The following is a 25,402-nucleotide window of genomic DNA, read 5'->3' as shown; positions in this document are numbered from 1 at the left end:
TTATTGTTCACATATGTAGGGGCATGGATACGTCCTTTTTTTTATTTCCTCTGGGTGCTTAGATTAGAATTGATATGTAATCATCTACGTCAAATATATATCTTGTGTCGTGACAGACGAATGGGATGCCATGAAAATTCGAAGAAAGCGCGGTCAGTAGAGGTATTGAATGGTAGTGAGGATGGGGAAGAAACTCTCGATACAGTATGTAGTCCAATGTAATGCCCACGTGAGTCCAGACATGCAAAAGGGTAAAACAGATGAATAAATAGGACCGAGGCGCCAATCAGAATCAAAGTTTCTTGCGGGCATAGACGTTTTGTATGCACACGTAAACAGGAGTGACTGCCCCATCCAATTCCGCCACTGCGTTATTTTCCAGTTGATCCACAAAGTCCTCCGATAGCCCACTGCCGAGGAGCAAAGGGCGACCGGATTTCATAAATGCCTGTAAGCGCAATTAAGACAGGAAGCTTCACGTCATATTCGGTCAGCTTACTTTAAGGTCATCCCGCATAGTCGCCCCAATACCATTCCACCAGATACTATTGGGGTCGTTGCCTTTCAGCCACGGCGAACATGGTATCCAGAATTCGCGGTACACGACGTCCTCAAATGCAGGGTGATTGGACACCCATCCATGCATGTGCACGGAAGCATCCGCATCACCACCCCGTTGGCGAACAGCCCTGTTCGCGTAAGACATCCATAGGGGTGTCCATGGAGGTTCAAATGTGCCTGCTGGCGGACAAATAGGCTTTTTCTCAATGCCGGAAAAGTTGAATGGAAATTCAGTGAGGTCTATTAAACCACCCGGTCGGAGGACATGGGCAATGTGGTTGATGAGCCCATGGTAATCCCGAATCTAGTACGGAAAAAATGAAGGCAAGTAACGTCAGTACCTCAAAAAAATATTCATGTACAGGTATTGAATATACTGACTCCAGAAGAAATTAGTTGAACATGGACGACGTTGAAATCACCATAAAAGTGCTCTAGGCCGAGATTGATGTCGTCAACCTCACTTCTAAATCAAGTAAGGGAATCTAGCTAAGAAAGGTAGCACCGGGTAATCTCAGCTATCTTTCTCACCTGCAGTTTGGTGGCATAGATCTGCCAAGGAGTTAGCTCAGGAAAGGTTAAATGAAACAGGGGTTGACACAAGCACATACGTTGACTGCATGGGAACGAGATCTACAGCTACCGCACCTGCGTTTGGGAATTCTCTCGCAATGTCCATTATCCTGCACACGTGAGCCTATAGAGAATTTTTCGAAAGAAGGGTCTCACCAGCTGCCACTGCCACAGCCGAGGTCGAGGACGGCTTTGACCTCGAACTCATCATCTGCCATGATTTCAGGAAATGGTGGTGGGTATTTGCCAATGGCTTTGCAAAACATGTCATGCTGTCTGTCTGAACGAGTATCAGACCAAAAGATATGAAAGAGGTGACTTCAAGCATACCCAACCGGTCAAGTTCTTCATCGTCCGCTGGTAACCGATATACTTCGGAATAGTTGTTCAGGCCTCGTCCGTATTCTTGCCTATATGCTTGGGCTCGCAAAGAGCTTGTTACGGAGAATACTGATGGAGCTGGTGATTGAGAACGCATAGAGGCGTCCATAGATGTCTTTGAGCTTGCGACGCTGGGCGCAAACGCGTCAAGAGACATATCTGTGTATCTGTCAGACTCGGAATCGACGTCGCTGTCAGTGTCCTCAGATCTCATTGCAGGGGGGAATGGGTAATCGGACATGGTAGAGATCGACATGGATGAAACGCCCACAAGATCAGGTATTATTTATAATAAGTATAGTAGAAGGATTGATGTATTATTGTCAGACATAAACTTCCCGGCGGAGACATGATAATTGCTCCGCATTCTGACAGATTCTGGCCCACCTCTCATAGCCGTTGCAATCGCGTGAATGATTTGAACCCTTCCACGTGCCCGAGGACCGTCCGGCGACTACCGGTCTTCCCATTTCCCGTCTAGTCCGACTCATTCCGAACAATCACTTTTTCCACAAAACACTTCTCTTTCATGATCGAATAATAAACTTCTCAAGGGTTCACGACGGTTGAAAGTTGAAACTCCATGTGGTCTAGCTTTCGGTAATACACCTGCCTTGGTACTTACTTAAAAGAGGTATGCATCAACATTTGTGAACCCTAGCTCGGACAAGCTCTGGAGGCCCCTAAAATTGGCTCCGCGGTCTGACCTGATGGCACGTTCCGCCGCGCTCTGCAGACAAGCTTTCATATCAGTTGCTCAGCGGATCATTGTTTGCAGGTATGTAATCATAATATACTATATTTTTTTAGTCGCCCATCTCTTGAAAATCGTAACTCTGGATATGCCATGCCATCATGCGACCGGTCGCATTGTTTGCGCTGGACCTTCTAAAGAGAGACTCTTTTTCCACTGGTCAGACCGCCACCGATCGGTCCGTTTGTGTGGTGGCTCTGCGTCCATGATTCGGATCTGGTATGAATGCCCGTTCCGCCGATTTATAATGTCATTACTGCGGGGGCACATCCCTGCAGAATAAAGCAAAAATTATCGCCCATTCGAAAGGTCCGCGTGAATAATATGTGCGCTCTCCTGTTTGCCAAAGGCTCGCCCGTGGTGAGACAGATGTGCTCGATTAGGAACCATCGAATGCGGTGCTATGAGTTTTCGAGCCGTCAAGAACTCGACCGCCACGTAGATAAAGTCGAGCGCGTCCGCTCAAACATTTCGTCGAGCTTGAGTCCCGAAGTCCAGTAAATCAGTGTTGTAAATTTCAAAATCTGTAAAGGGCGTGAGACTCCGCCAATACGAGTTGCGTATGTTCAAGTGCATATTTTAACCTGGGAAAAGTCTGGCCTCGTTGTGATAAGCCACCAGCTACTCGCAGGTGTTACTAATTTTCGTCTGCCTGCATGATCAAACCTGGGCGGAATTTTCCATCAGTACAAGCCAGTGACTAACTCGGACTCGCTATATTGTGACTCACATAAATGAGAAGCCTGGTTCAACGCGATTGCAGGTTCATACTAGCCGTCACTCAGTCATTGGGCGTATCCGACCTGACCAGGAGTGGTCTGGCCTGTGTAATCCCTAAGTGTTGCGGAATGTCCACCCTTCCATGAGATTCGGCGGACATAAGTAACGACACAAAGGTTGGCGCCTCTAGTACAATCAATTCACGCGCCTGACTTGGCATAATTAAGCTGATACGTACAGCCCGGGGGTAATAAAAATCTCCGGATGTCTCACTAAGGTGCGTGAATCGTGATCGTATAGCTTCATAAGAGGTTGGAGAATCTTTGAAGGTTCGGATATACACAAAAGCAGATAAGCCGCGTCACGCAGAGTATTGTACACTACACCTAGTCAGCGCTTCTTTAATTCCTGAAAGCGTCGTGCCAGAGCGGCGAACTCATCCTCAGCTTCTCCTTTCGAAGGATCCATCTGGTGAGATGTTTCTTCCGCTGATGCCTTGGGTTTCTCGGTTTCGTCTTCGGTTGGAGGGATATCTGGTAACTTATCAGAAATTTCCCTGGAATACAACGGAAGAGCTGGTGTGTCGCTGCTTGATGTGCCATCCTTGTTGGAAAATTGGGGTGAAATTCACATCCCGATTTCAAACTGTTCAACGAACCACAACGCTCCCTTGTACCGCAGCAGTGGTCGATGAAGCAGGGGCCCACTTCACGCTATAAGCTTTGGCGATCTCGCCAAGATACGCGTCAACAAGTTGTTCCGAGGGTGTTTCGATCACTAGTTTCCTAATGATCTGGCACGGCAGCAAAAGGCGTAAGCTCGGGTTCCAGCCGCGGGCGACGTACTTACACGTTCACTCACACAGCCACAACGATTTTCCATCGCAGCCGCGGAGAAGTCGCGCCCATACTTGTGCATGAGTATGTCACGTAGAATGTGTAATTCTGGGGCGGAAAATCAATGAGCATTATGATTTATGTGACGGAGTGGATCCACCTTTCACTTCGGTTCTTGGAGCTGCATATATGATGCTACATACACCTTCGCTGATTCCGGGATCAGGGTCACGAGTACTGCCAGTGGATGTGTCAACAATCTCGATAAATCAATAAATATCCGTACTTTTGGTCAAGAAGGCCGAAGCGTGCAATGAGCAGCTCGCAGTAAAGTTCGAGAAGCTCGTATAATTCAAGGTTTACATCTTCATTGATGACTGGCGACCAAGAATGACGCAAGAGTAAACCAAAGATTTGAACAACCGCAGTCGTAGCCGGGCAGAGGAGACCTACCAGCCTCTACCTTAACTCGTGCGCTCTCCGCTTTTCCCTTCTCTAGGAGAAGAGCGATATCTCTGCGGGAACTCTTAGCTTGTGCCTCCTTCTTCTGCTGCGCTATGCGAAGCCGTTGTACCGAGAGTCTGAAGTATGTGAGAACGTAATAAGCAGTAGCGGGAGATTATTGTGAGATCGTGGATACCGAAGTTGCACCTATGCAGGCGAAACTCAGAAAAAGCGTAGATCATTATTGACAATCCCTGCACCTTTGCCTTGGCCGAGTTCCAGGTTGACGGGGGCATTGTGAATTGTAGAGCGGCGACAGTACGCAATCTGTCTGGGGCAGGGGAACCGGTCTATATTTGGCTAATGGAGATTAGGCTTGCAATACACGACCAAACAAAAAGTCAAGGAGTGCTTGCAACCACTATGTAGTTACTACGTATAGACTTACCTGATAGGCTATGCACTGATTTGAGGTTTAGGTCCGCAATTGTATAGATACAGCTGCCATGATCTACTGCTCTGGCGCCCATTCGCGCTCGCGCCCATCAGTGTATCCACAATAAACCTGGCTCAGAGTCAGACCCTGAAGTCACTCCATAAGTTATCACTGCGATCATGACGGGCAAAGTAAGCACATGGTTACTTTATATACATATGCTTATAACTATTGCCAGTGACGGTTGTCTCGGTGATAGGACTCCTCAGGTTCGCATGCGCAGGCATGTTGATCGATGATTACTGGGCTACTCTACCCAAGAGTGTGAACTGGTGTCCTCAAATAATCGCAACTAAAGTGACTGTGTCAGCTGTAAGTACCAGTGGGAATTATTTAACGTCATGATGGTTGCATTTGATCGTATCTCTTTATACTTTTGAAATCTCGGCAGTGACGCAGGCACCTCTTTCCCTTATGAAAATATGGTTTCCCATTGTGAAGGACCCACTCATACATAGAACGGCCCACACCCCATAATCCCGGATTTCAATCTCCTCGAAACCCGCAGCACCTGCTACGATGCTGGGCTCATTTTCACGACCACAACGGCAGCCTCTTCGAGTGTTGATAGACTCCTCGCTTCCTCAGGCTCATAGTTTGACCTCCCCTGAACCTGATTCTTCTCCCACATCCGAATACAGTTTAACTGCATTGGGGGTAACGCCCAGCACAGGCGACCTGGAGTGGTCCATCTGCAACGTGATATGTATGTTTGACTTTGAGTCAGACGATCCAGATCATCTCCCCTTCACCCGCAATGAGATTCTCACCGTCGTGAAGATGGAAGAGTCGGGTTGGTGGGCTGCTATGCGTCCAAAGGGGGACCGTCTCGGGTGGATTCCGAGCTCTTTCGTAGAGCGTCTCACAGAAACGGCTATAAGAGAGCTGGATAAGGGGGATGTCCACACCCGGATCCATGACCATGAAGGGAACAACGCGAGAGACTCTGAATCAGAGATTGATCCAGAATGTATAGAATTCGAGAAAATACTGAGCTCTGTGTCCGATGTGGCGAAGGTAAGTCGGCAAGTGTTTTCTGATCATTATGTCACGATGGCTGAAACTTGTTTCAGTCCCTGTTCCTACCCAGTAACCAGTTGGCGTGTGAAGATTCACGAAGGAGCAGCGATATTCATGACTCTTTCTTTAGCTTATCTGATGATGAGCCGTCACCACACGGTTTAACCCGCCCCTCCCCTTCTCCTTCCTACAGCGTGTCACAACCCCCTGTCACTTTGCCCAGTTCAGTGTTCGAAGTTCCGATTCAACCGCTCGGCAAGCTAGACCTGCAATTTTCATCATTCAGTATTGATTCAGGACGTTCACTTCCATCGTCGCCTTATCCCCGCCGTCCCCGCCGTCTTGCGGTGCTTGTTAATGACCGCGAATCCTTATCGCGCCTATCTGCTATCATCGACCAGGATCATTCGATCGCTTTCCATGCCATCGACAGTTCGCAAGTGAAAGAGACATTTGACGCATTTAACAGGAGGTGCATGGGAAGTTGAGCCTATTCTATGATACCCATACGCCCCTACCTCCTCTTCACGGCTGTATTCAGGAACATGATCTCGAGTGGCTTGTATTTTTTTTGACCTGGACCATTGTAGCATAATTACATTTTACGTGTAGTGCACAGGTTGCATCCATCGAAACTGATTTATAGTATAGAAGCATCATCCCGATGTGGCTCAAGAGCCGACTCTGTAACTTCTGGCCCTATAGTGGTCACGATGAATATGTATCTTAGAAAGTTCAGCGTTGAAGCAGGTCATGATTATGGCTAGTGAAGGGCAGGGAAAGACTAAGTCAGATAAAGGTAAGGAGGATTTCCATGCGGCATGTGTGGGATTATACATAAAATCTAGCAATTGCAAGCTTCGCCATCCTGAGCTGTTGGTCGCCTGTTAAGGTCTACACTTTGCCGCGTGGTACCGGGTGCCGCGACACGAGCACCACGGGCCGAGGGTGGTGCAATCAATGGAAGCTTCTTGGCTGTGCAACAGACGGGTTAGTGCGAAAAGATCTTAGGGAAGAATAAACGCACCAATAGCATTGAAGATAGCATTTACGCCGTCTCCTGTCTTCGCACTAGTCTCGCTCCACAGAAGACCTTCTTCGTCAGCATATTTACTAGCTTCCTCTTCGGTGACTTGTCTCCGTGCAGAGAGATCCAGTTTGTTGCCGCACAGGGCTATTACTATCGATGGGTCTGCCTGGCGTTGTAGTTCTCGAATCCATGTCTTCGCCTTCTCCAAGGAGGCAGATTGGGTGATATCATACACGACAACTGCACAATTTGCGTTGCGATAGTACATTGGAGCCTGAGCCCTTCTAAATCAAACATAAAGCCCACGTAAAGGCATGAAACGTACGAGAGACTAAAAGGCACTGTTAATTTCACGATGCACGATATATATTGAATACGTGCCTTGTATCGCTCTTGACCCGCTGTATCCCTAGACCGTATTTTAGCGTATGCAAACATCAGAAATCTACACGAATTACCATATTTCAAACTTGACAGTTGTCTGGTCCTCTAGGGTAACTGTCTGTGTCAAGAACGCCGCTGTGTGGCAAGCTCAGTAGAAGGAAACAGGTCTTTACAGGATACATACCACCAATCGTACTTTCCCGGTAGTCGTCAAACTGGTCTTTCACGAACCTTAGGACCAAGCTGTTGCGAGTGAGCTGGAGACTTGCGCACGAGATCTCAATGTTGCACTGCATTACCTGGATTTGCCTACGGCGGACTCGCCTTAGAAAGAAGAATAAGCTGAAATTTCCTAGTTGCTAGAGAGCATTTAGTTACCTAGAAGAACGAGTTTGAACTGAAACTGCTTCGACATCGTGAAGGGGTAAGTAGCACTACGACTGCTGCGAGCAAGGAATGTCGATGATCCGCATTTGGGAGACATGATTACGTGTATTTTCTCACCCGAGCCAGAAAATTTTGTCGACGTTGACGACGACTTTGACCCGAACCACCACCATCATCAGACAGCTCCTCTGTTGGTTTTCGCTTTCAGCGTATCCCTCTTGAGTTGAGTCATACTTTCAGAAGTTCATTCAGAGTTATTCTTCAGCGGTTTTCTCTACCTTCCCGTACACGTGTTCCACCGGATCTTTAAGCGTTCACATATCAGCTCGCCTCACCCTACACCCCCAGTAAAAGAAAATGAACCGTCATCATCCCTATGGAGGAGTTTACGATAATCCCGCCAACAGAAGGGGCGGCTCACTAGCAGGGTCTGGGCCGGATAGATCTTACCATCACAGAGGTGGTGGGGCACCCCGTGGAAGAGGATTCGGTCGTGGCCGAGGCGGAGGCGGCCAAGGTGGTCAAGGTAGCGGCCACTTTGGCAATTACGATGGCGGTGCCTCCAACACATATGATCAAGGGCCGCCTCAAGGCGATATGGGCCTCTACAATAATTACGACTCTGGCTCACAAGACCCATTCTACCAAAACGGCAGTGGTAATTATGGTAGTGGAATGCCCCCCGCTCAGTTCGATGCCCAACCCCAGTCAGATGGTTATACCCAGGGCTATGGTAACTACGAAGGTGCGCTTGAAACTAAGACTGAAAATGAGCGAATACAGGCAGAACTTTGGCGGCGCAGCTTCGCATGGGATGCAAATTATAGCGACGAAAATTGACAGGGACATGTTGCCAACGGCGAAACCTTTCATGGAGGCATCTCAGACATTAAGACGTACTCGCGAGCTTAAGCTATTCTTTAGCGAGAGCAGTGAAGTCGGAAGAAAGACTACAGACGATGGAATCTGAGATCGCTCAGGGAATATGCTCGTCCGAATTTCACGATTGGGAGCTTATATGTTTCGGTTGAGTTGGGGTCATCGCCACCTCCCCTAATATGCTGCGCTACGTCTCTTTGTTCTGCCTTACCCTCAGCTTGGTTTTCTGGTACATTGAAAGGACCTGATCTCACTGGTATCCTATTCTTTGTCAGACGGTTCCGACGCCAACTATGAAGATGGTGGATTTGGTATGCGACCTCAGAGGCGAACTGTACGTCGAGAACGGGATGACAAAGTCCACGATTCAATAATTGAAGAGCGAATCCAACGCGAGCGTCCCTGTCGTACTTTGTTTATACGCAACATTAAGGCGAGTCAATGAGTTGGAGGCAGCTCCACGTGTTCTGGTACGGATTTGATTTGCTAATATTGAGCTACCTTTGTAGTATGAGACCAATAGTGATGACGTCCGTCGTTCATTCGAAGAGCACGGAGATATCAAGACCTTTTTCGATCTCATTGCAACGCGGGGAATGGTTTTTGTGACCTTCGTAAGTGTTAAATGGAACCCACTCCACCATCACTAAGGCTCCGGTTTAGTACGATATTCGTGCAGCTGAGCGCGCTAGGGATCGTCTGCAGGGTTCTGAGATAAGTGGAAGACCCGTAAGTTTTGATACACCCCGCCGCGATAATCATCAATGGAGCCGTCCTTTCTTCAGATCGATGTTCATTATTCTCTTCCTCGTGATGACCAAAAGCAAGGTGGCGATCGCGACAAGAATCAGGTTGGTAATATTGCGCTTATCTTACGAATGACAACTGAACTCTTGTGCAGCAATTTCAGGGCAACCTAATCGTCACACTTAAGGATTCTGTCCAACCTATCGATGATAATGAGGTCCGACGTAAATTCCAACAGTTCGGAGACGTTAAATCTGTCACGCCTGTCGGCGATCGTGCTGAGTGTGTTGGATCTCTATCCAATCGCATTGATTACTGATGAGCCTGTGCAGTCAGCGTTATGTTGAATTCTATGATATCAGGGTTAGTGTTGGTGTAAGTTGGGATAACGTAATATTCACCCCCCTGCAGGCATGCGACGAAGCGTTCGACCGTCTCCGTCACCAAGGGTTGCAAGATGGAACCATGGACATTGTCTATGCATGGGAAGAGTCTGAAATTTCTGGTCCTCCTACTCAGCGGTATGTGTCGTCACATACACTTATCATTCTTTCTAACATGCTACGGCAGTCGTGAGCAGGGATTCGGCGGTGGGCGGGACTGGGAAGATAGTGGGCGTGGATTTCGAGGCCGAGGTCGAGGCAGGGGCCGCGGTGGCGGAGGCCGAGGTCGCGGCGGCTCTTATGAGGATTGGGACAGGCGTGATGACTTCGGCAGGGATCGTGATCGCGGGCGCTTTGAAGATGATTACAACAGGGGTGGACGCGGTGGCGGCCGGGGTGGTTATGGAGACAGATTTGATTCCCGTGGTTCTCTCTCGAGTGGGCTTGGTTCGGGCTCTGGTTCGTATAATGAGGTGTCGAACGTCCCTCCATATAACCAGCCCCCGCCAGCGATCACCCAGTATAACCAGCCTCCGCCAGCAGCCACTCAGTATAACCAGCCCCCACCAGCAGCCACTCAGTATAACCAGCAGCAGCCTGCAGCCACTCAGTATAACCAGCCCCTGCCAGTAGCCACTCAGTACCACCAGCCCCCACTATCGGTCACTCAAACTGTACGTACTTGATCCTCATCGATGTTCCACTCTGCTGATAGTCCATCAGGGTACAGGGGATCGGTTAGAGCAGGCTCGCAAGGTTCAACAGCTCCTTGCGGCACTGAAACAACCCCAGAATAACACCGCACCGCCTCCCACGATGCAACAGGGACCGCCACCACCAGGACCACCTCCCCCGAGCACACTTGGAATGCCCCCTCCACCTCAAAGCCCATACTATGCGCCACCTCCCGTTCAGCAGTCCGCGCCGCCCTATCCTCCGCCTGGCCCCAGTGCTAACCCCTATGCTCAGATGCCTTCTCAGACACCCACTCCTCAGCCAGGGCAGATCCACCCTGGAATGCCTGGCTTACCACCAAATATCCTTGCATTGTTACAACAGTCACAAGGTCAGCAGGGTCAAGGCACTGCCCCACAGCAGATGCAATCGCAATATGGAATGCCTCCTCCGCTACCTCAGTCCATGCCGCCACCTCAGTCCATGATGTCTCCACCTCCTATGTCTAGCATGCCACCTGGTGCCCCCCAGCCTGGAACTCCGAATTACCAGCAACTAATGGCCATACTTGTGAGTCTGTATGACCTCCTTACATGCGCTTATCCTGACTACTTAGCATCAGGCTTCACAGAAAAGGTCCTAACTTGTGAAAATGATAACTTTTTGAACCCTTGCTCGTTTGTTCTTGTGCTTTACTTACTATTTTTTTCTGCGTCATTTATTTCTTTCAGCGGTCGACTTTCCTTGTTGCACTTGTCGTAATATGCCATATAGATACGTGTTATGTCATGTACATGCAGATGATCGTTCCTCAGCGCTCAGTGGCGCTGAAGACGACGAACCCGGCATCACGGGATGCTACCTAGTTATTTGATCCTCTACGTGTTCCTGGTCCCTGGCATGTATGACGCTCTAAAGCAGCCGATTCGATGCTAATACATAGTACATACAAGTCTAAACTCAGCGCTACTTGACATCTCCTTCGATGGGTATATTCAAGACATTAGCGTTTCAGAAGACTTGTGCTGACATCTTGAATGCAGGTCCTCGATCGTCGCTCCTGCTGGGACTACAACTCCCCGCTATCTATTACTGTCATTTATGTGAGGTGCGCATTGGGAACGCAAGTCAATCCCTCTCTATTTCGCAAGTGACCGATCTCCAGAGCCTCATTCATGCAATATAGCAATTCGCAATTGAGAACATACGACAAGACTATCTCGGCCGTTTCCCAGTGCCTCATCGACCAGCTTCATTACCACCACAATACGACCAACCTGGTGAGTAGAATGTGGTCACAAATAGTTACTGATTTAAATGCCATTTAGTACTGCCAGTGATACGTTCTATATATTCACTCTGACCGTAACTTCGGCCGTTGTTTGCACAACTGTCTCGATCGCGCTCACTTGCGCCCCCGGAACATGGCGAGCTGCTTCACGAAGAAGTGCAGTCGGATCAGATCACCAAGGTGCAACGTTGTTGATGAAGCCGACGAGATCAATAGGTCTTGGAGCATGAACAGGCACATCCTGTCACCGAACAATGTAGTCACCACTGCAGTGTCGGAAGTGAGTAACTTCATGCCATTAGAAGATATCTCTTAGGTGCTTATCAACGATTTTGACCTCGGTTCTGATTCTCACTACCGTGAACATCTCCGGGTATTTTTTGCTGTTGCCTGGTATGTTTACAAAGGTTTACAAGAGGTTGTTATGGTCTACTTCATCTGATTTAGTGATTGTCTCTCAGCAAGGACAAATATGCTGTACCACCTTCAATGGACCTTTTCATCTCAGCTAAGTGGTATACTACTGCCATCATGCGCCACTTTCTTGGCTGTCATGGCAAGACCCATCTCGCGTGGTCCGAAGACATTGTCTGATCGTAGTTGGCCCCTTGGCCGTGTTGCTGATGATAATCTTCCGCATCACAAGTCTCATCAACTCGCAGGATAACCTTAATGTCCTAAAATCTGATTACACATGCCAACGAACGAGTATGCTGAATGTTTGAAATACATGACTAGAAAGTACAGCAAACATATCTAGTGATGAAATGAAGCAAACCAATGCATTGTTACCGCTAAGCTCACCCACCTTGCCCCATACCTAGAGTTACAATTACGTAGAGATTAGCTATCACAATTACAAGCCATATCAACCACCCAACCGACGTCATGAGCTTCCCGCTACTGAAGTCAACAAAGTCCTCTGTCTGAAGGATTTCAGGGTCGGTATCTACTGATGTGATTGCAGGCTTTTCTAAGCCAGAACTTGTAACTGCGTGGGCTGGAGTGTTTTTGCGCACTCGCATGATGCGCGACGATGAAGTGAGGTATATCAAGGGAAACGTGACGAATGGGAGGACTATCGACAAGATGACCTGACTTGCGACAAGCAAGGTATTGATACCGTTTCGTCCGACTACGATGGCGACAGCCATAGAAGGTATCAGACCTATCGAGCGCGTCACGAGGCGCCGTACAACAGGCTGTGATATCAGTGAGCAACGACTTTCATTGAAACAAATGATGGAACTTACCGAAACTTTCCAGTTCAGGAATCCTTCAGAGACGCTTTGCCCTGCTACAGTGGCGACGATGGAAGCACTTTGGCCCGCTGCGAGCAAAGCGAGGGCGAACAGTAACGCAGCACCTATGGCCAAGGATTTGACGAGCTTACAGCACCTGAAGGATATGACATACCTGTGCCAATCGAGTTGTTGATGAGAGTGTGGGCATCGAACAAGCTAGCTGGAGATTCAGAGCCATACGCCCCTGATCCATAATAGAAGACGGCACTGGCGAGTATTAGGATACTTCGAAGGAGTTGTTAGCATCAATAGCCTGGTAAGGAATGCTAGAAGCTTACAGGGCATTGATTATGACGGCGAAGCCTAGCAGGCTGGCGACCATATCGAACATGCCGTGGTACATATGGGATTGTACGAACTCTAAGGGATTATTCTCTCTCTGTTCATAAGACTTCGGACGGGCATTCAGCTCTTCTAACTCGACACGAGATACTACGAACAAGGACCGGAAATTTTGCCAGATCGCTCGTCCTAAGCATCGTAGGCGCTCGCGCCTTGATGCGACCCCTGTTGACTCTCTTTCTCGAACCTTGTCGGAAAGCGAGGAGACAGGAGGAAGTGGTTTTTTTGATACCCTGTCTTGGGTTGCGAGATGCGAACCCAAGAATAGACTGTGGGGCATGACAGTAGCACCCAGGATTCCAACGGCTACAACAGGGTTATGTCAACGCTTGTCTCCATTCTTGCATTTTATCACGTACATGTATAAAGAGCACCGCTGGCAAAAAGGGCTTGAGAGGGAACGAATCCATCGAAGGCTTGACCCCAGGCGACACTGATCTTCGTGATAATTATTGTCATGCAGATGAGTACAGCGAGCACCTAGACTCACGTCATCGATACAAAGTCAAGTACGCGAGTGGTTACGAACTTACAAGTGCAGCGATGATCCACTCAAAGAGCTTCACTGGTCTACTGTGAAGAGGGTTACCGAGGGCGAGTATCAATAAGACATCGGCTCCGGTTATCAGAACACCACCCCAGAGTGGAAGTGCTGGAAAGAGAAGACAGAGTGCTATTGCGGAGCCAAGGAGCTCAGCAAGATCGGTACTGACGATGGCTATTTCGGAGAGCGCGTAAAGTGGGTAAAGGACTGCCCATCGCCAAAGTTTCGTATGATGTGGTCGGTCATGAAAGAGAATGCGGCAGTGTGAGGCAAGGTCTGCAACAGACGCGTCAATAGTCACGTAAATCTGCCAGAGAAGCTGACATTTACCAAGGCCAGTGACTACTCCAAGCCGACAGGCAAGAACCTGTGTAATTTTGCGTTAAGTCACTCCGACAGTCACCACTTCGTATATCACAGATCCTCCTCACTTGAAGAAATGCAGCGAACAAGCCTGCCAAAAGAACGACGAAGAGGAGTTTATAACCGTATTGAGATCCTGCCTGAAGATCGACACCCCAATTCCCACTTTGATGCAGCTTCGGATTGAGAATGTAGCTACCATCGGTTGGCAGATGATCACTTACGGGTCAAAGTATGCGACGGAGCACACAACGCCTACGCCTGTATGCTTCTGTGCGTGATGAAATATTCTCCATCCTGCATGATGCAGACGATCTATCCAATGCTTTTCTGGGGACGCAGTGGTTTCGCCCCCGAGTTGAGGGTCCTGATCCGCTTGATTCAGAGAAGTGGTCATCAAGCCAAAGTAATGGACTAGGACACCCTTTGGCACAGGATGATCGAGTCTTTCTAGATGCGCAGCGGTCACGAAAGGTGGATGAAAAGATAGAGTATATATGGCCACTGTATGCGTGGTAAAATCGAAATGGTCGTCGTTAAATTTCACGATTCAACTATTGGCTGCTCAAACGCTTGGGAAACCTCGTGTACTGTAGCGATAGACATCCTCGATGTATTTATTCATAGTTGCGTTGACCTACTGTCAGGCGATAGCACTTATCCCATGTCACGGGCATAAGAGGAACTCCGATGTGAAAGAGATCAGTCTAGAAGTCAGATTCCAAATCATCCACCTCCAGATTGGTGAACTGGTCGACGTCAAGAAGGCAACTTGCATAGGCCTGACCACGTTATTGCTCGTGAGTATGATGAGAGCCTGACATTGTGATCACTGACATCTAATTCTGCTTGGCTCAGAGTCGCCGGTTTAGGTGTGGGGTCCCTTGGAGGGTACGAAACACGCGTTGTGACGGATGGTTGTGGAAGCCTAGTACTGCTAGAGGAACCGCTAGCAGATATACTAGCGATTTGTCGCGATGAAGCTGCGTTCAACTTCGATGGAATTGGCTTAGCCATGTCATAATACGGGACTAGTTGGTCAGTTACCTTGACTGACTCAGGTATCACCCTCGATATCGTTGACTTGTTTTCCAAGTCACGAGTTAGCTGCACCCAATCCCGCTCCGGCAGCTCTGGTTTGAGAGTGCCATCATTGGCCAATCGGTCGGCGCACTCATTACCTTCGATTCCAACATGACCTCTGACATGCTTGAACCTGACTTTCGGTCCTGCTCTTTCACGGGCATACAGCAATGCCGCCAAGTACCTGATAAGTTCAGCATTCTTAACAGGTTGGCCATTGGCCGTTCGAAAACCGTTTACGCTCCACTTTGGCAACCAGGATTCGAAGCCTGCACAGGATGAGAGGAATTCATCACAGATCAAGGCACCCTACATTGTATGGAATAGCTTGAGTCCGTTTTGATCATGAGTGGTTGCTGGGAGAATGGTGCGGTCTCCAATACCCGAACGATTGCCTGCAAAAGCGGTGGGAGTATGAGCTTAGTATGTTATCGAACAGGAATGCAAAACTCACAATAAGTTCTGCCCTATTATTGGTCTGATCTCCAGGACATCGTTCAGCGATATTTCTGAAGTAATGATAAGTGTCATGTTACGCGAAATGAACGCTCAGGATGAGATTTCTCGCCTGGAATCGTTCCAGCCCCACCACACACCCACACCTGCAACCGAACCAACTTGTCCATTTCCTTTGCATGCACCATCACTATAAACTACATCGTACCCAGGCTCATCTTCGTCGACACTTACAGCAGCCGAAGTGTGGGATGCGCCTGAGTTCGACGATGTTGACGGCACGCTCGTGGAGGCGACCCACGGAGGGCTTTTGATAGCAGGCAATACTGTAGACGAGGACGCTCCCGAAGAGGGCGGCTTGAACGACGACTCTCTGGCGATGAATGCGAGAGCCTCCGTCTCGGTGTTAAGTTTCTTGAAGATAGCACCATGAAAGTTTTTCACTTGGGCCTCGCATTCTTCCCTTGAGGAAGGAAACTGAGTAAAAGACGAGCCTATCGTGCAGTCTACTGACCACGTCGAGTAAATCCCCGGCATATGCCCTTTGCGCACAGCATAATATGCTTTCTTCTGAATCGCTTTAGGCATACCGTTGGTTTGGAAGCTGTTGCAAGACTGGGAGCTGGTAGTAAACGATCTCGGTCTTGCAAGCAGAACGTTGGCTTTTATCGAAGACGACGGGCCAATTGCGCACGATGGATTCGCGATAACCCACGCTCTGAATGGAAAGATCTTAGCCAGGATTGGGGAATTGATTGAACCCAGATTGAACCGTCATCGTGGCTGGAAGCGCGCTGGACGCGTTTTGGTGTTGCACCTAGACTAGGGTTAGGGTTTGTTTTACCTTTTCATATTGCCGATAACTTGAATGTCCGTGTCAAAAATCACACAAAACTCGCAGGATGAGATATATGAATCTTTGTGCTGATTCTGGTAGGTGATTACTTATACATACTGATATACAGAGCGCGCAGAGCCATTCCGATAATACCCATGAAATGGATGAATATACTGAAACCGTTTGAAGTGCACGACAAGGACGTACGGAACAAAACACCGAGTCATGATGACATGATAATAATGATGAAATGAAGAATCGATATATGAGTTGCACTAAGCTCACCCACCTTGTCCCATTCCCAGAGTTACAAGCACATACACATTAGCTACCACAATCACAAGCCATATCAGGCACCCAAGCGACGTCATGAACTTCCCGCTACTGAAGTCCACGAAGTCCTGTGTCTGAAGCATCTCCGGGTCGGAATCTACTGATTTGATTGCAGGCGGGGAGGAAGCTTCCAAACTGTCGAGTGGATTGATACTCTTACTGCCCGGGGATGGTTTACGCACTCGCATAATGCGCGACGATGAGGTGAGGTATATCAGCGGAAACGTGATGAATGGGAGGACTATCGACAAGATGACCTGACTTGCGACAAGCAAAAAGTTGATGCCGTTTGCTCCAAGGACAATGGCAATAGTCATAGATGGTATCAAACCTAGCAGGCGCGTCACGAGGCGCCGCACAATGGGCTGTCATAAGTGAGCGATGAGTTTCATCGAAACGAAGGATTACGGGTAGAGCTGACCGAAACTTTCCAGTTCAGGAATCCTTCAGAGACGCTTTGCCCTGCTACAGTGGCGATAATAGAAGCACTTTGGCCTGATGCAAGCAGGGCGAGCGCAAATAACAATGCAGCAGCTGTTGTCACAAGATTTGAGAAGATTACAGAACCCGAAGGACGTCATACCTTTGCCAATCGTGTTGTTGATGAGAGTGTGCGTATCAAACAAGCTAGCTGAAGATTCAGAGCCATACGCCCCTGATCCATAATAAAAGACGGCACTGGCGAGTATTAGAATCCTTGAAAGAGAGAGTTGTCAGCCTCAGTGGTAGTAAAGAATGCCAGATGATTAGACTTGCAGTGCATTAATGATGACGGCGAAGCCTAGCAGGCTGGTCACGACATCGATCATGCCGTGGTACAGATGTGATTGTACGAACTCCAAGGTATTATTCTCTCTATGTTCATGAGACTTCGGACGGGCACCTAACTCGACACGAGATACTATGAACAAGGACCGGCAATTTCGCCGGATCACCCGTCTAAAGCATAGCAAGGGCTCGCGCCTTGATCCTACCTCTCGCGACTCTCGTTCATGAGCATTATCCGAAAGCTGGGAGACTGGGGCGACTAATTCTTTGGATAACCGATCTTGGGTCGCGAGATGCGAACCCAAGAACAGACTGTGGGGCATCACCGTCGCGCCCAGAATTCCGACGGCTAAAAAACAAAGGTATGTCAGCGGATGTCTGCATTCTTGCATTCCACATACAGACATACATGTATAAAGAGCGCCATTGGCAAAAAGTGCCTGAGAAGGAACGAGTCCATCGAAGGCTTGACCCCAGACGACAGTGACCCTCGCAATAATGATTGCAATGCAGATGAGCACAGCAAACACCTAGATCCCCATTGAAACAAAACGAAGACTGCAAGTGGTTGGGAACTTACAAGTGCAGCGATGATCCATTCGAAAATCCTCACTGGTCTAGCGCGAAGAGGGTTGCCCAGTGCCAGTATCAATAAGACATCGGCTCCGGTTATCAGAACACCAGCCCAGAGTGGAAGAGCTGGAAAAAGAAGACAGAGGGCTATTGCAGAGCCTAGGAGCTCAGTAAGATCGGTACTGACGATGGCTACCTCTGAGAGCACGTAAAGTGGGTAAAGGACTGCCCATCGCCAAAGTTTCGTATGATGTGGTCGACCATGAAAGAGAATGCGACAGTGGGATGCGAGGTCTGCAAAAGATGGGTCAACTGACATGTAGATCTGTTAGGGAAGCTGGATTTACCAAGCCCAGTGACCACACCGAGTCGACATGCAAGAACCTGGGAATTGTGCGTTAAGGCACTCAGCCAACAACTCATACATCCTACTTACTTGAAGAAATGCAGCGAATAAACCTGCCAAAACAACGACGAAGAGTAGCTTATAGCCGTATTGAGATCCTGCCTGAAGATCGACTCCCCAACTCCCCCTTCGATGTAGCTTCAGATTGAGAACGTGATTGCCATCAAAGATTGACACTTACGGGTCAAAGTATGCAACGGAACACACAATTCCTACGCCTGTATAGTTCTGTGCGTGATGACATACCGCCCATCCTAGATGCTGCAGACGTCCTGTCCAGTGTTTTTCTGGTGACGTGTTTCCACTCCCAATTTGAGGGTCCCGATTCGATTGATTTGGAGAAGTGGTCATTACCTACGAAGCCCTTTGGCGCAAGGTGATCTAGTCTTTTGAACGCATGAGAATATATAGGAAAGGTGTAGGAAAGAAGTATATGTCATGACCATGAATGCGGCAAATTGGAATTGTTTTCGATGCATTTCACCAGCAAGCCATTGGGTGTCCACATGCTTGAGAAGGTAGCACTCTACTTCGCGAGACGTTGAACATGTGCTGCGTTGAACATGGGCTGCGTTGAACATGGGCTGCGTTGAACATGTGCCACGTTCTAACTATCGCCAATGGCCAATTACGAGCGATAGAACCTGATGGAAGCAATCCGATGTCACGGGCAGAAGAAGACCCGTGGGGTAAGAGAGGTCAGTCTAAGAGATGATTCACATCAGGAAATCGGCGAGGAGATGTTTTTTGTAGATATATTTGGCAAAATCAAATCAAATATCCATAGATTATATCCAAAGACAAAGTGATATATAAGTGTAAGCATAATGGCATCCAAGGACAAGAAAACTCTAATCCTGATGAAGTTTTGTATGTTTCCGTAACTATGATAGTTAGTAGATAGACCATTGAAGGAGTCCTGCATCTCTCCAAAATAGTGGTCATGTGCTGCCTGAGCTTGCCCCCATGATGATTATCTGCAATGTCAGCCAGTCAGTGAAGCAAGAGCTACAAGATCCTCATAATATTGATGCAAAATGGGCATCACTTGCAGTTATGACGTGTCCAAGGTAATGCCTTGTCAATTGTAAGTAGCTTTCCACTAGAATTGTTATGTGCTGCCCGAGTTCGACTTCACGATGATTATTTGCAATGTCAACCAGTCGGTGAAGCAAGAGCTACAAGATCCTCACAAAAATGATCATCACTCACAGTTATGATGCGTCCAAGGTAATGCCTAGTCAAATTGCTAGTAGCCTTCCACCAAATTGATCACCCGCTGCCTCAGTGGAATTTGCTGCTCATAAAGTCTGTGGGATGTGATAGTGGAGCATCTCTCAGCCTTCAAAGCTTCACTAGTTATAGCTTCCATTCTGGCTCATGTTTGCGCTAACTCAGACCACAAGATTGGAAAAGTTGAGAGACATTCAATCAATAAATTCACATTAAGATATACAAACAAAAAACAAAGTAAATGGTCAATCAATGGTCCGCAGCGGCATGGGTTCTTGATTGAGCAACAGCTGGCACACCAGGCTCGTTTGCTACAAGCACCAGCCACCCACAACCGGTGCCGCAGCCTTTTTTCGTTAGCTTCCCACTGGCATTGCTAGTTCCCTGATAACCATCGGTGAATAGGATGATTTTTGTCTGGTCGGGTTTCGTATAGGTAAGGATGAAACTGCAGTTCTTGCAAGAGAACTTGACATCATCGGACATAGAGCGAGTGCTGCGGTTCCAAGGACGAACACAGTTGCAGTCCGAACATTGATATGGTAGAGGGTTTCCCCAAGGACGCTGGTTCTCGTTGAAGTATGTGTACATCGATGTGATCATGGAGGCCTTTTCGTCGACATACAGGGCCCCTTTGTTGTATTCGGAGACAGTAGGTGGGCGACGACGGAAAGCATTTGTGATATGGACATGTATTACGGAACTGTGCATGCCGAGTTGAAAGGACGCTACCAGAAGATCCTGCATGGTGTCCTGTACCTCGAAGCCTTCAACGAGAACACGACTGACATAAGCGATGTTGAACGCCGTGATAAGGCATGCATGAAAGTGCTCAGCACCGAATGCAAAAGCGTGTTGGACTTCATAACTGTATGGAATTATCTCAGCGCTGGGGCAACCAAGGCGTAACAACCAAAATACGCACCTTTTGGTACAAGCTTTGAAATTGTCAAAGGCGTCAACTTTGCGTACCATATGGCTGCACACCAACATCCACAGCGTGCTTCCCTGCAGAAAGTTTTCCATGCCGTTGACGAAGACTAGCGCAAAAAACTGCGAAGAATGAGTGAAATCAATAAATAGAAACGAGGGCTGACTCACGTCGTTGATTGCATAGGCGACAGGTTCCCCTCGCTCACCTTTGTTCTTGCTGTTCTTGAACCCTCCCCAAAGGTCACCTCGTGTGGTCTCTGAGTGAGAGTGGACAAAGACCTTGACACGATCATAACAACATGATCCTAGTTCATTTGCGAGCTTCGTCATTAACTTAGCGTGGTTCTTGGCCTTGGAAACTGTTCTGACGTCGAAGATGATTTCATGGTAATCTGCAGCAACGTATGGATGCAGTGCATCTCGCATGATGTGTGCAGGTGACCCAAGGACATCAACACCATCGAGGACAAAGTTGAGAATGAGAACCAGAACCGGCATGGTGCATACCTCTGACCGACTGGTCAGCTCAATGTGGCCATGGATAGTGACAGGCCTCGCCAGCGCGGGCTTCCCTTCAGCGTCCTCAAAACCCTAATTGTGGTACAACAGGGTGTAAGACTGAGGATCGATAAGCACAACCCACTTACAGAGTACAGTGTAATGATGCCCTTCCTATCCCATTTATTGCGAACTTCGTGGCAACCTGGGCATCTGAAAAAAATATCGTCGCTGTTGATATACTCCCATGACTCTTCCGGGATGGCAAGACAGCGTTCGCATATGGTGCGTGGGCAAAATGAGCACTCATACATCTGTGGAGCGCCATCGCGGCACAACAAGCACCACTGTCGAAAGTCAGTGTTGTACACGGGGGGAGTCAGCTGCGCTTACGATGTTCCAATGTTGAGGCTTCAGTGGGCCTTTAATCCCACTCGTTATTGTCTTTGACAACCCACTCGGTAACATGTTGGGATATACACTTTCGATGAGCACTTTGCCATTGTGAACAGGGACATGCCTGAGGGAACCAGGTAGTACACCATGTTTCGCAGGCCCTCCGGTAGACTTTATTTTGGTCCGCCTGGTGTGAGCCATATCTAGTCAATGGGGCGAGAGGGAGTTGTATTGGAGAGAAAGATGAAGGTCCAAGGCGCTAGACGGCAACCACAACAACTATCAAAACATACGACTTTAGCAAGAAACATAAGTACAAACACATGAGCCATACATACCTGCACAGAGTTGCAAAGGCAAAAGAGAAAGAGAGATAGAAAACATTGCGCACCAAAAAGGAAATTGCATGCGTTGTAGGTCACGTGCTGGGTTGCAATGAAAACAGATCCAGGTCTTAGGACTAATGAGTCGGGGTGGTTTACGAAAAAGAATAGAAGATGGAATTGTGTCCGTCTAAATGAGTAAAGAAAATTACGGTAAATCCTCGGTGAGGCTAATCCAGCTTTTGGTAGATGTAAATCTGTGTAGAAACTCATCCATATCTGCTTCTGATTCCTGGGCATTGTCTACCCCTAATCTCAATTGTTGTTGTCGATTGTAGGTGTCCATGTCAAGAATATTGAGACAGTCCAACACCAAATCCCACATACGCGAGTCAATGTCCACGGTTCGGTAACGCGAAATACGACCTATAAAATAGTACTTCTTCTTGCCACATGCCTTAGCCTCTGTAGTTGCCCATGCATCCAAAGGGCGAGTTTTGGGGGGTAAGAGGACTCCCTTCCTGTAATGCAAGCAGACCCAGACGAGAACCCACATGAAGGACTCAAGATCGTGATGATACAAGTGCTCGACTTCGCCTCGTAGACCTTCTTCGGTGAGAAGATTGAGCGCCATGAATGGCACTGTGCCTGTGCGCTCATTGCCTAGAGGCCCCTTTGTGGTCGCCAACAATGATAGATCAAAGTTGTTTAAGACACCCATAAGGATGCCTTTATCGGTCTCGTAAAACATCATGTTAGGAGGGCTGACATCTCGGTGATGAACTCCTCCTTTCCAGAGAGCAAGATGGCCTGTACATAGTGTCAATGGAGATCCACATAAACGAAACGAACCACATACACAAGATGCATTGATGCCACACATCGAAAAGACGTTCGCCTTCGAGGTTTGTGATGGGTTGGAGTCTGCGGAAAACGAGAACGTAGAGCATGCGGCTACCCTTCTTGTATTCTGGAACACCAAGTGCTTCTTGGATTGCGGAGGTAGGATTTTTGAACTCGTGGTGCCAAAGCAGGTGAGGTGTATGGCCTTCCACGACCTTCTTCGTCTTGGCGATCTCTTCAACCTTTTTCAAGATCTCTGGCTCGCTAGTCCGTCCCTCCTCTGCCCAGAATATTTTGGCCACCATTCCATCTTTCTGTACCTCAGGGTATTTCTTAGCTAGGTATTCACTGGTAACCGGGACCACATTTGTGGCCCGTCCTTTCAGTCTGTAGTGAGTGACTCTTGCTTTGTCGCTGGTGTGGAAGAGAAGATCCACACCGTCGACTTCCAACATTTGAGAACTTCCTTCCTTGTCGTCCGATTTCAACGTGTGTGAACCTCCTTGCTCAACTTCTTCAAAGTTCGGGTTTCAACCCCAATCCTCAAAGTTGAATTGTTGTAGCACATATAACAGCACCATGTATCATGGAAGATCGTCAATGAAGTTGATGCCCGAGCATTGAATAGTGCCCTGTCGATCATAGTACCAGACCCAGATAATAGCATCTACGAAAGGTATGGTAAGTGTACAGACATTGGACGAACGAAGACAAATAAACTGACCGATGATAATAAGATTAAGGAGATGTTTGACTGCAATATTTGCTGCGAACATTTCGGCAGCATATAGTCCTGTTTGGACAGTCACATCTAACTTGGGCTCTGTCTCGCCGGTCTTGGTTCGCTTGCCAGTGCATTGCAAAGGTTCCTCTGCCTTGCGCTTGGAACTGGAGTTACTGGTCGTGGCCGGGGACTGTGCAATAAGACAGTTCGAACGGCATATAGCTGGGCTGATTTAGTTTGATCTCTGGAACTCGGATTGATTACTTACTTGGAGGGGCAGCTTTAGGTTGTTCTGCTTGGGTCTGCAAAGGGCCTGACGCTGGGGTCTTGGGGGCGTCGGTGGCAGGAGTTTCTACTCCCAGATATTCTGGCTTTGTAGGGACATAACTCTTCACGTCATACGAAGAGGGGACACGAAGATACTTCTTCATCTTTCTCTTGAACTCGATCAATGCCAGCACATTTTTCCAAAGGAGTTTTGCTTTCGGTTCCTTGATTGTATTCTTGAGGATGTGCTCTGCATCTCCAAATATATCACCATCTTGGAAGGCGTCGAGTGAGCTTTGCAAAGGAAGTATGACGACATCGGGCCGCTGTTGCAATGTTGTGTTCTGGTGGGATTGGGTCATTTCGATATCATTCATCTGCAAGACAATATCTGGCTTGCCCGAAGTAGCACGCATTCCTTCGATCTTGATATTGTCAAGACAAGCCAGCGCAATGTTGGTGGCTGTGATGAAAGGCTCATAGTAGTCCTCTTCGACTCCTTTCAACACACTTGCAATCGTTATGAGCGTGATGACACCCGATCACTGAAAGAGTACTTACTATTTGTCAAGGGCGTCCTTGATGCAAGAAGAATGAAAGTCTTTATCAGGGGCTTTACCAGCGGGTGTTGCAGTCCAATTGCAAACTGATAGAATGGCCTGGAGACACCTTCCCAGGAGGTCAGGCTGTTCAGTCTTCGGATCGAGAGAAGCGCGCTGCAAGAGGACTTCTAGCATCTTATCTATGTGGCATCTCTCAGCCTTCTCGATGTCACGCTGAACCCATGGGCGGACTTGATTAACCCTGCATGAATGTTAGGTGCCAGCCAGACACAAAAGGAACGAATCTCACCGAGTACCAACCAGGCCAATGTGTTCACTGACAGTAGCAGCCCCGCGACTGTTTGGGGTAGTTTTTATTGAGCTCACAGCTTGAGCTGGTACATTGGGGTGTGGCGGAGTAGATGATGAGTTTGGCTGGCTCGGTTGTGCGCCACCAGGTGACATGACAAGTACTTAGTTGTTATCGCACAGCTACTGAAGTGGGAAAGACAGAAAGATTGACCAAGTATTGGTTCTGCTTCCCTTATAACCCTACTCAATAACAGTTTATTTCACCAGTTTATTTTTTTGAGCGAGCAGGACGAAATAAACTGGAATAAACTGTCAAGTAAGGTTTGACGTGCATTCGTGTTGCGGAGAGTGAAATAGGAGCCGCCGACCGACTTGCCGAGAGACTCTGCAAACGAACACTCATGGCGTGTGATAGCTCAGTGCATCGACAACGACATTGATGTCAGCACCAACGGATCAGCGAATAGTTTTGTGAGTGTTGGTGCTGATCTCAATGCTTGCGCGGAGAATGATGAATCCCAGTTATCGGGTCAACAGCATAGTTGAGTTCAGCGGGTGCAGAGAGCTGATCGGAAAAATTGGGGGTTTGCAAAAGAGAGATGTGGTCCCATGAAGCAAGCTCGAGTGCGAGCTTCTGTTGTCCGTCTTCGCTCCAGTAGTCACTCATACTCGATGCTGGTATACTTTTGCTCCTCATCAATTGTACTTCGGCTGCTCGGCATCACAATCACTCTCAGTTCACTCCGACAACTTCGCATAT

General features: G+C 48.2%; 8 protein-coding genes across 8 annotated transcripts; 2 read left to right on the top strand and 6 right to left on the bottom strand.

The window, feature by feature from the left end:
- Positions 1-12: 12 nt before the first annotated feature.
- EDB91DRAFT_1095334 (uncharacterized protein) lies at positions 13-1,853 on the bottom strand. The gene is made up of 7 exons (XM_041316933.1): positions 1,465-1,853; positions 1,291-1,414; positions 1,173-1,244; positions 1,093-1,113; positions 943-1,027; positions 500-865; positions 13-448 (listed from the first exon to the last, which is right to left on the bottom strand). Exons 1-7 carry the CDS (start codon positions 1,769-1,771, stop codon positions 293-295), a joined length of 1,131 nt encoding a protein of 376 aa, XP_041183458.1. The 5' UTR covers positions 1,772-1,853; the 3' UTR covers positions 13-292.
- Positions 1,854-2,907: 1,054 nt separating this feature from the next.
- EDB91DRAFT_249877 (DUF292-domain-containing protein) lies at positions 2,908-4,917 on the bottom strand. Its single transcript, XM_041326593.1, has 11 exons — positions 4,718-4,917; positions 4,530-4,644; positions 4,466-4,476; positions 4,279-4,406; positions 4,112-4,202; positions 3,986-4,062; positions 3,839-3,933; positions 3,648-3,782; positions 3,228-3,592; positions 3,000-3,175; positions 2,908-2,935 (listed from the first exon to the last, which is right to left on the bottom strand). Exons 2-9 carry the CDS (start codon positions 4,563-4,565, stop codon positions 3,380-3,382), a joined length of 786 nt encoding a protein of 261 aa, XP_041183457.1. The 5' UTR covers positions 4,566-4,644; positions 4,718-4,917; the 3' UTR covers positions 2,908-2,935; positions 3,000-3,175; positions 3,228-3,379.
- Positions 4,918-5,197: 280 nt separating this feature from the next.
- Positions 5,198-6,424, top strand: EDB91DRAFT_249746 (uncharacterized protein). Its single transcript, XM_041326592.1, has 2 exons — positions 5,198-5,782; positions 5,839-6,424. Exons 1-2 carry the CDS (start codon positions 5,285-5,287, stop codon positions 6,271-6,273), a joined length of 933 nt encoding a protein of 310 aa, XP_041183456.1. The 5' UTR covers positions 5,198-5,284; the 3' UTR covers positions 6,274-6,424.
- Positions 6,425-6,629: 205 nt separating this feature from the next.
- On the bottom strand, positions 6,630-7,614 carry EDB91DRAFT_1241989 (ras-domain-containing protein; the record flags this gene model as incomplete). The annotated part of the gene is made up of 7 exons (XM_041322140.1): positions 6,630-6,760; positions 6,813-7,096; positions 7,141-7,224; positions 7,274-7,334; positions 7,384-7,442; positions 7,499-7,523; positions 7,578-7,614. 7 exons carry the CDS (start codon positions 7,612-7,614, stop codon positions 6,630-6,632), a joined length of 681 nt encoding a protein of 226 aa, XP_041183455.1.
- Positions 7,615-7,663: 49 nt separating this feature from the next.
- Positions 7,664-11,136, top strand: EDB91DRAFT_1332621 (uncharacterized protein; the record flags this gene model as incomplete). The annotated part of the gene is made up of 11 exons (XM_041325406.1): positions 7,664-8,331; positions 8,741-8,898; positions 8,975-9,079; positions 9,129-9,194; positions 9,251-9,316; positions 9,367-9,494; positions 9,545-9,575; positions 9,624-9,733; positions 9,783-10,269; positions 10,319-10,840; positions 11,071-11,136. The coding sequence occupies exons 1-11, from the start codon at positions 7,944-7,946 to the stop codon at positions 11,134-11,136; spliced, it is 2,127 nt and encodes a 708-aa protein (XP_041183454.1). The 5' UTR covers positions 7,664-7,943.
- A 1,086-nt stretch (positions 11,137-12,222) lies between these two features.
- EDB91DRAFT_1095280 (natural resistance-associated macrophage protein-domain-containing protein) lies at positions 12,223-14,602 on the bottom strand. The gene is made up of 9 exons (XM_041316932.1): positions 14,339-14,602; positions 14,183-14,279; positions 14,082-14,118; positions 13,741-14,027; positions 13,567-13,687; positions 13,144-13,513; positions 12,978-13,090; positions 12,815-12,927; positions 12,223-12,763 (listed from the first exon to the last, which is right to left on the bottom strand). Exons 1-9 carry the CDS (start codon positions 14,509-14,511, stop codon positions 12,362-12,364), a joined length of 1,713 nt encoding a protein of 570 aa, XP_041183453.1. The 5' UTR covers positions 14,512-14,602; the 3' UTR covers positions 12,223-12,361.
- Positions 14,603-14,821: 219 nt separating this feature from the next.
- On the bottom strand, positions 14,822-18,922 carry EDB91DRAFT_1076847 (natural resistance-associated macrophage protein-domain-containing protein; the record flags this gene model as incomplete). The annotated part of the gene is made up of 17 exons (XM_041314897.1): positions 14,822-14,896; positions 14,952-15,466; positions 15,511-15,592; positions 15,652-15,706; positions 15,862-16,130; positions 16,168-16,195; positions 16,244-16,385; positions 16,609-16,664; positions 16,777-17,189; positions 17,246-17,358; positions 17,408-17,520; positions 17,662-17,941; positions 18,002-18,122; positions 18,173-18,459; positions 18,483-18,549; positions 18,602-18,698; positions 18,753-18,922. 17 exons carry the CDS (start codon positions 18,920-18,922, stop codon positions 14,822-14,824), a joined length of 2,883 nt encoding a protein of 960 aa, XP_041183452.1.
- Positions 18,923-20,053: 1,131 nt separating this feature from the next.
- On the bottom strand, positions 20,054-24,795 carry EDB91DRAFT_1076846 (uncharacterized protein; the record flags this gene model as incomplete). Its single annotated transcript, XM_041314896.1, has 12 exons — positions 20,054-20,672; positions 20,730-20,857; positions 20,906-21,328; positions 21,385-21,582; positions 21,629-21,834; positions 22,023-22,144; positions 22,167-22,764; positions 22,814-23,311; positions 23,522-23,743; positions 23,790-24,298; positions 24,350-24,592; positions 24,641-24,795. The coding sequence occupies 12 exons, from the start codon at positions 24,793-24,795 to the stop codon at positions 20,054-20,056; spliced, it is 3,921 nt and encodes a 1,306-aa protein (XP_041183451.1).
- Positions 24,796-25,402: the final 607 nt, after the last annotated feature.

This window comes from Suillus paluster (genome assembly GCF_016628075.1).
Source record: "Suillus paluster strain FC165 chromosome Unknown EDB91scaffold_2, whole genome shotgun sequence".
Lineage (NCBI taxonomy): Eukaryota > Fungi > Basidiomycota > Agaricomycetes > Boletales > Suillaceae > Suillus > Suillus paluster.
Note: the sequence above shows the minus strand (reverse complement) of the source record. Positions and strands in the feature narration are given on the sequence as shown.